Source organism: Podarcis erhardii (assembly GCF_964252035.2).
Source record: "Podarcis erhardii genome assembly, chromosome: 5".
NCBI lineage: Eukaryota > Metazoa > Chordata > Lepidosauria > Squamata > Lacertidae > Podarcis > Podarcis erhardii.
Window position 1 is genome coordinate 7145848 of NC_138509.1, and position 9188 is coordinate 7155035.

At 48.6% G+C, this 9188-nt stretch overlaps 1 protein-coding gene across 1 annotated transcript in view; it reads right to left on the reverse strand.

The window, feature by feature from the left end:
• CD9 (CD9 molecule) overlaps positions 1-5814 on the reverse strand; it is a 30340-nt gene extending 24526 nt beyond the window's left edge. Inside the window, exon 1 of the mRNA XM_081861053.1 lies at positions 5655-5814. Coding sequence (XP_081717179.1) covers positions 5655-5720 — 66 coding nt within the window. The 5' untranslated portion in view covers positions 5721-5814. The remainder of the gene's footprint in view (positions 1-5654) is intronic.
• Between the last annotated feature and the right edge of the window lie 3374 nt (positions 5815-9188).

The window sequence follows — 9188 nt, forward strand, 5'->3', positions numbered from 1 at the left end:
TTTTGCACCTTCAAAGCCAAGTCCCTCCCCCCCCCCTTCCTGTGCAACCAAGACATTTCACAGCTTCAGGGGAGGGACTGCTGGGAAGCAGCTTTCGCAGCAAAAAAAGGAAGCCACCCGGCTACCTCTTTAAGCTGTGCTGGAATGTCTGGTTTTACGGCACCATCACTTTTCACAGACAAGAAGGAGTAAATGCCACTTCTTCCTGGGGTTCCTTGGTAGCTTATCAGAAATGCCTCCATCAGTAACAGCAGGCAAAATTCCACAAAACACACCTTTCACTCTGGAACGCACCATCATGTGTGCATGTGTGTGTACTGGATATGACATTTTAATGTATTTTTAATCTTTTGTTGGAAGCTGCCCAGAGTGGCTGGGGAAACCCAGCCAAATGGGCGGGGCACAAATTAATAATAATAATAATAATAATAATAATAATAATAATTAGTCATAGGATTGGTCTGTTTGGAAACAGGGCCCAAGAAAGAGCTCTGCCTGGCCCTGTCATTGTTATCTTTAGATGGGCAGCAAAAACTTATTTCAATGAACGTCCACAGGTTTCTTTCTTGAAACTGGTTTTATGTTCCAGCTGCTTTTTAAGATGCTCGCTGCTTTTCAGCGCTCTTTCTTTCTTATCGTGTGCTTTCTTTTTGACTTCAGCTGCCTTAAAAAACTTCACACTAAAGCGAACCATAAGCATCAAAGAACAATCTGAACTATGCAAACACAAGCCTGTCCACTCCCTAGCAACAACAAAATGCCGAACAAGGAGAAATGAAATTTCTCTCCCTACTTCAATCAACTACTCGCCACACACACACAGAACCCACAACAGCAGACAAGCCAATTTGAAACTGGTCAAGCATGTTTGAAGCAGGGCCGTCTTAAAGATACCCGGCGCTGTGGTGCAAAACTCCCTCCGGCGCCCCCCTTTCCCAGAGCTTTTTAGGGAGGACGGCACTGCCGGCGGGGCTGGAGGAGGCGGGCAGCGGCTGGAGGGTGGCTCCTCTGTCGGGGAAGAAGTGGAGGCTGGACGCGGCGGCTCCCGGCTCAGCTGGCCGCTTTGTGCCACAGTGGCCGCGGCAGACGGAGGCTCCAGGCGCGGTGCTGCTTTAGAACGTCATGGCGGAGGCGGGCAAGGGCAGTGAGCTGATGCTGGGAGGCGCCACGTCCAACCTCCGCCTCTTCCTGGCGCCCTCCAGAACTTGGCGCCCCGGCACCACTAGCCTCTATGGGTAAGAGAGCCCTGGTTTGAAGTGCTCCAGAACACCTTCTCTGCCACAGAGACCTCCGAAGAGCATTAGCTGCCAGCACTTCTCTTCGGCTGCTTATTGTGAGATGCAGGTGCACAGCTTGGATACTGCATGGCTAGAACACGCTAACAGCAAATTCTACAAAGTATCCAAGAGCCAAGAGTGAACATTCACCCACATACCTAGCCCCACATCCCATATCTGAGCTCTGCACTGAGCAGACTCGGATTTTGTTATTGGGCTTCTTTTACAAAAATAAAATACAATTAGGGCCCCTTTAAGACGGTGGTTTTTCAGAGCGCTTTGCAGATTCTGCCACAAATTCTTGACAGGGTAACAGTGGATTATCATTCTGCTTCCTTAGATGTTCTGTGTTTGCTCAATGCGACTACAGTGGTACCTCGGGTTAAGTACTTAATTTGTTCTGGAGGTCCTGAAACTGTTCTTAACCTGAAGCACCACTTTAGCTAATGGGGCCTCCCGCTGCCGCCACACCACCGGAGCACAATTTCTGTTCTCATCCTGAAGCAAAGTTCTTAACCCAAGGTATTATTTCTGGGTTAGCGGAGTCTGTAACCTGAAGCATATGTACCCTGAAGTGTATGTAACCCGAGGTACCACTGTACATTGCTGCTATCAGAAGGGGCTATAGCGTCACTAAAGCAGGACAACAAAACCCAACTGAGAACATTTTGGGATATGATATTTCTAGAATACCGTTCATCCAAAGATCACCCTATGGAGGAGTCACCAGATGTCACCCACTCACTTTCAATCTTCTGCATCATTGCAGAAAGGTGCTTTGTTGCAATGGGGGTGGGGGGGAGAGAGAAGTGCAATATACATAAATATACCTGCACACACTCTCTGAACTTGTATGGCATCCATGCCCACTTCGATGTTCTCCTGTTTCCACCTGAAGGGAAATTCCTTGTACTGGAAAATCCCTTTACACATATGCGATACTGCAACAACCTCCCAAGCAGGTTAGACCTGAAGTTGCACAATGGCGGGGGAGGCAGGCAGAAAGTATTGAATTTTAGTCTCCTTGTGGGCACAATAATTCTTGGAGAAACTAGCCGATTACTCAGCTAAGCTTTCTCAGAAGCCCCCACTTCACCACAGCCTGAAACACAGGACCTTTGCTAAAACCCACTATCAGCGATTTGGCTCCTTCCCCATCTCAGTCCCAGGCCTCCTCTGGAACTTACTGAATGCCAAGTCACTTCGCAAGCTGAGATGGCACAGCACTCCTATGGGACTCTATCAGCTTTGCATCACTGTGAATTAACATTTGTATAGCACTTTCTGGTGTTCATGGGGACTTGATTCACATGTACCAGCTAGATGCATTCCAGTTTTATTGTTATTCCCCATACTGTAGATAAGTGGACTGAGGCAGAGAGGGCAGGTTTCGCAAGGTCACCTAATGAGTTCAAAGCGAAAGGCAAGATCTGAAGGAGAGGGGGGTTGTTACTGGTTCATTATTAGTCATTATGCTACACCAGCCTTTGAAGGCCCTTTGGGAGAGTTTCGCATATTTGAATAAATGCATTTTGGCATGAGGCGCTTTTCACAGGTAGGCAATTTCAAGCAAGCAACACTGATGTGCATTCTGGGAGAAGCAGAGTATTGGATTACACCAATGTTAACTCCTGTGGAGGACTTTATTTATTTCAAAGAGACAGATTCCAGATAAAGCCAAGATAAAAGATGGCACTAGGGCAGGAGAAGTATGTAATTCAAACACGGATTGAAATACCTCCCCCCAGCCTGAGGCTCTCCCATAATCCCTGACCATTGGGTCCTGCTGGTTGAGATGATGGGAGTTTCAGTCTGGAGGACACCAGATTGGGGAAGGCTGGTCTACAACTCATTCTGCCATCTAGAACAGAAAGCAGGGAAATGATACCATTCCTAATGAAGCACCTTCAGAATGTACCTTCTTTACAAAGAGCACAACAATTTGGAAAACCTTCCAGGAGTCTCCTGTAACCTATTAAGAGAACTTCAGTCAATGATATGGAAAGCAGCTACAGTGGTACCTTGGTTTACAATCATAATCCGTTCCGGAGGTCCGGTTGTAAACCAAAACAGGTTGTAACCCAAGGCATGCTTTCGCCAATGGGGCCTCAAAAAAAAAAAAAAAAAAAAAAAGGTTGTAATTTAAAAAAAAATGGGTTGTAATCCAAAACGGTTTCAAACCGAAGTACCACTGTACATCCAATTATTTTTCTGGCTCCTGAAGATCTTGCAAGTATGTACTGGAAAGGGCCTTTCAAGTTACAACTTAAAAACTGCACCGTCTTTCCCAGAAGCTATTCTAATCTGGGTGCCCTGTGGTTATACCTTTTTACATGAAATGCCCTCTGTGCATGATCAGGGCTCCTAGTGTTACATGTCGGCGTGACCTGATCTAGCAAGACAAATCCTGGCTTAGTGAAAACAAGCAAATGTGGGGGCTCTTGGAGAGGCTCTCCAGCTACTGTGCGCCAAGTCATGGCTGGCCTTCAAGTGTTGTCTGAACCCAGGACTATGGTTTGCCTCCAGAAAAACCCCAAGCTATGAACCCAAGAACAGCTCATGGAGCAAGGGCAAGCTACGAGCCTGGATTCAGGCTCCAAGCACACACCAAGCCAAATGGTGGCTTAGCTCACAGCAGACACAATCCAGAGAAGGAGCCAAGCGGCTGCGATCTCCTCTCCCGGGAGGTCCCACTAAGCCAGAGAGCTTGGGTTTAGCAATCAATGCTTCCGGGCCAGGTCTGTGTTTATGTTCTTAGAACGGAGCTCCTGGGAGTGAAAAACAGTTTCAGACTTGAATCCTAGAGATTTCTCAGCTCAAATCGACTGTGAGAGCTACAGTGTGACACTGGGGGGGCACAAATTGAAGCAGCTCCCCCCCCCCACTGTTCAGTGACCCTCCCAGCAGAGGAAACAGCAGAGAAGCCTTCAAGGTACATGATGGGGGGTTGTGCCAAGAAACCACGTGCTCTGCCAGATTCATCAGTGGTGCAGACCACTCCTCTTACCATGAGTCCTGATAACTCACACCTCTCTTGTGTGGGGGATAAACTTAATTATAAACTCTCCACCAATTGCCAGCTCTCTGGAACTCTTCCCACTAGCTCCCAAGATGTTCTCTGTGGTTTCTCAGCCGAAAGGGAAATACACTCTGCAGCTGCCCAGGGGTAGGTTATCTTTTACGCACAAGCTGCCGGCTGAAACCCTGCACCTGGGCAGGTGTGCTATCTCCCTCCGCTCCCCTGCTCCCCCGATCCCGGCGCTGGGTTGCCACTCCCCGCTCGGCCTCAGCTTCAGGGCCTGCCGGGAGACACTTCCCGGGGGAGGGGGAGGAAGCCAAGGTCCCTAAACTCCCAAGGGCCTGTTTATGGAGCGCTTGCCCGGCGACTGGAGGCGGCACCAAGCAAGCATCACCCCGCAACTCCCCGGGCGTCTCCCCGCCCAGGGGGGCCAACTTGAATAAAATATTGGGAGGGTGCAGGTAAGCCCCACCCTGCATAATCGATCACGGACCAAAGTTTTGAATTACAGATAGGTAGCCGTGTTGGTCTGCCATAGTCAAAACCAAATAAAAAAATTCCTTCCAGCAGCACCTTAAAGACCAACTAAGTTAGTTCTTGGTATGAGCTTTCATGTGCATGCACACTTCTTCAGATAGGTTGATGTACTTCCATTTCATGCGGCTCAATGTGGTGCCTTCCATAGTTCCAGTTACAGATAGGTAGCCGTGTTGGTCTGCCATAGTCAAAACCAAATAAAAAAATTCCTTCCAGCAGCACCTTAAAGACCAACTAAGTTAGTTCTTGGTATGAGCTTTCGTGTGCATGCACACGAAAGCTCATACCAAGAACTAACTTAGTTGGTCTTTAAGGTGCTGCTGGAACAAAGTTTTGAATGGCAGTGCCATTCACTTGGGGGGGGGGCAGCCCTATCAAATACTGTTTAAAAGAGGAAAGGGACCCCGGTCCCTAGGAGTCGGCTCCTATGTTTCCACTACTTGCCTTGCCGCAAAGTTTTTTTGGGGGGTGGGAGCGGGCGGCTAAACTGCGCGAGGGGTCCTAAGTCCCTTTAATTAACCGCACCCAGATCAAAAACAAAGGCGCGGCCTCGGAGAGGTTAGGGAGCCGCGGCTTGGCCGGGACGCGCCACACCTGGCCCGCAAGGGAAGCTCAGCTCCGACCGGCCGCGGCTACACGGCGCTCCGCAACACGTGGCCGGGGAGGGGGGGGGTCGTCTCAGGTCTCGGGAAAGCAACGAAAGGGCCCCCCCAAGCCTCTCACTATGTTGGGGGGCCACGAAGCCCCGGCGGAGGAGAGTGGAAGCGGCGCCAAGTCTGTGCGCCCTGGCGAGCTGCCGCTCCGACGACGCGCCCACTTACCCAGAAGAAGAAGTTGAAGGTGAAGAGCAAGTACTTGATGCACTTGGTGCCTCCCTTGACGGGCATCTTGGAGGGTTAGACGGGCGCGTTTCACTCTGGGGTTGACTTGAGCTGCTCGGCGTTGCTCGACGGCGCGGCTCCGTCTGCCCGCCCCGCTTTCTCCTTGCTCCGACCCGCAAGCCCCACCTCAAACCTGGCGGCCTCGCCCTGCCGCTGCGCGCCGCCTCCTTCTCCTCCTCCTCCTCCTCTGCGCCCGCCTCGCCGACGCCCTTCCTGGAGATGCCCAGCGACGCCGCCCCCTCGCCGGCGGCGCAGACTTGCAGGTTGGGGCGGAAAGAAGCCCCGGGCTTCCCTGGGGCTGAGTCACAGTCGTAGGGGAGCGGGGAGGGTCGCCGCCCTGCCCTGGCGCGCCCACCCACCCCGCCGGGGCTCGCCTGCTTTCCAGCGAAGAGTCCGGTGGACCCCGAAAGCTTGCAGAGTTGCCGGAATTGCTTCTTGCTTTTCGCCCAGCTGGTTTGGCATTGTGACTTGCCCGGCGTCATCACTGTTTGCTTTACACAACAAAAGAGGGCAGGCCCTTGCCCTAAAGATCTTGCCACCGGAAACTCGGTGGAGGCAAAGCGAAACAAGCGGAAAGGATTCTTTCCTACTCTTGTTTTGCGCTCCATCCTCGTTCTCTTTGAACGGCAGCCCCAAACACAGAGACGTTTAGGAGGTGGTGTTTTTCCTTCCTTATCCACACTTCTTAGGCACAGGTCTGGGATTTCCAGGTGAATCCCGGCTGAATCGGAGCAAACAACAGTCCACAGAAACCCCAGCTCCCGTTTGCTCAGATCCAGGGCTAAAACGCAGATTTCCCCAGGAAAAGCTGCTGAAAAGAGAAAGAAACCATTCAGATGTGGAGCTGGAAACCCCATCCCTATGCTTCAGTGGCGTAGCGTGGGTTGTCAGCACCCGGGGCAAGGCAAGTAATTTGCGCCCCCTAACCCATGGATTTGCGCCCCCAACCCGTGGATTTGCGCCCCCTAACCCGTGGATTTGCCCTAACCCCAGATGTTGCGCCCGGTGCGGCCGGCCCCCCCTGCACCCCCCACGCTACGCCACTGCTATGCTTAGAAACACAACACAAAAGGAAGCGTGGATGGGCCCTTAGACTTGGCATTTTGTATGAACACAAATGTTTTCAGCCCTAAGGTACACAGATCAGAGCATGGAAATGTTGTTGTTTAGTCGTGTCCGACTCTTCGTGACCCCATGGACCAGAGCACGCCAGGCACTCCTGTCTTCCACTGCCTCCCGCAGTTTGGTCAAACTCATGCTGGTAGCTTCAAGAACACTGTCCAACCATCTCGTCCTCTGTCGTCCCCTTCTTCTCGTGCCCTCCATCTTTCCCAACATCAGGATCTTTTCCAGGGAGTCTTCTCGTCTCATGAGGTGGCCAAAGTACTGGAGCCTCAGCTTCAGGATCTGTCCTTCCAGTGAGCACTCAGGGCTGATTTCCTTCAGAATGGAGAGGTTTGATCTTCTTGCAGTCCATGAGACTCTCAAGAGTCTCCTCCAGCACCATAATTCAAAAGCATCAATTCTTTGGAAATCAGCCTTCTTTATGAGACTTGGCATTTTGTGTGTGCATGAACACAAATGTTTTCAATCCTAAGGTACACAGATCAGAGCATGGAAATGAGTCCTGCTCAATCTCATCCAAGAGTGACCTAGTCCAGCATCCTACTCTTCCATTGGCTAACAATGGGTAGCCCACAAGCAAGACACAAGTGCAATAGCAACTGATATTCAGAAGAATATATGCAGTGCTTTTTTGGGGGGGGGGTACGCATACCCCTAAACATTTTGTGAATCTATAATTTATAAGAATTCATAAGAGTAGGAAAATGAGAATATCCCTGAACATTTTTTTTTTTTTAAGAAAAAAAGCACTGAATATATGCCTCCAAGATGGGAAGAGGGTACATAGCGATTATGGCCAGTAGCCATCCATAGCCCATCCTCCATAAATTTGCCCGACCCTCTTTTAAAAGGCTCTCTCCGCGCTTCCACTTGTCCTGCCCCTGGAAAACTTGTTCCTTACCACTGAACTGGAGCGCAGGGTGGGGGGGGAACTTGGCTTTAATCCAGGTCAAGGACTCAGATAGGGGGCCCTGCCACACCCACACACCCCTCAGCACATTTGTTCTTAAAGGGCATAAAAAGTGGGCAGCGTATTATTTGAAGACAAAGTTTTATTTTTATGTAATATTTTTATTGATTTCCAACATCATTTACGCAACAACATGTCCAACATAACAAGAAGAAAAAAAGATTTATTTTTTTTTACAGTATTAGGAGATATAATGTATATCAATTGACAGCATTGTAATTTTAAAGCTGGTATTGCGGAAAAGGTGGGCCAGGAAGTGGCTTTCAGATTGCTATGGAGGGCACTCTGGGTGGGGGAGCTCAGGCTGCCTAATTAACTGCCCCAGCAATTAAGAGTTTCAATAGATGACTTTCTCTTCCGATTGCCACATCTCTTTATTCCTGTCCCTCTCCAGTGTGACGTCAAATCCCGCTTGTGGTATCATTGCCACAGGTGTACTGGTTGACCTCGCTCCTTTCCTCCCACTCTTCTCTCTCTCTCTCTCTCCTTTTAACTACATCTTCTTTTAACCTTATACTCTCTGGAAGTATGGGTACATGATTTGGGGGTGGCCCGCAGCTTTATTTATTTATTTAAAAAAAATATATTATATACCATTTGATTGCAAAAAGCCTCAAAGAGGTTTACAAAGCATAAGACAGCAAAATCAAGGGGGGAAATTACAACCCTATTTTAAAACATGCAAAACTTAAAATACTGAAAAAGAATAAAATTGCCTCAGCTTTTGCTTTTGTTTTTTATAAGATATTTATTGAAAATTTTCCAGAATAATACATTGTAAAACAACAACAACAAAAAAAACCAAAAATATAAAAATACAAAAAAATTACAAAAACAACTAAAAACACACACATAGAATTTCCCTTTACTTATTTTCTTTTAACTTATTTTCCGGACCTCCTCATACCTCCCTTTCTTATATTCCAATTCAAATTATTAATTCAGCAAATCCTCACCATTAAGTTTTTGCTTATTTCAAAACCTTATTTTCCATATCTCTTCAAGCATTACAGCTGGAAACCACTTAATTTCTGTCCAACATCATTCTAACATTCATTAATTTTACAATATTTCTGCAAATAGTCTTTAAACTTCTTCCAATCTTCTTCCGCCAACTCTTTTCCCTGGTCTCGGATTCTGCCGGTCATTTCTGCCTGCTTTTGAAGCATCTGGGTAGCATCATCTAAAGAAGAATGTTTTTAGCAGGTCCCTAAAGAGTCCAGTGAGGGCACCTGCTTGATTTCAATAGGCAAGGGAGTTCCACTGCCTCATTAAATGATTGAGATCTTACAAAAGTGGAATGGGGATTATGTGGCACCTGTCATAGTGCCAATTCCACCACTCAAAATGGTCGGGTGGCCACATGTCAGGAAAGGCAA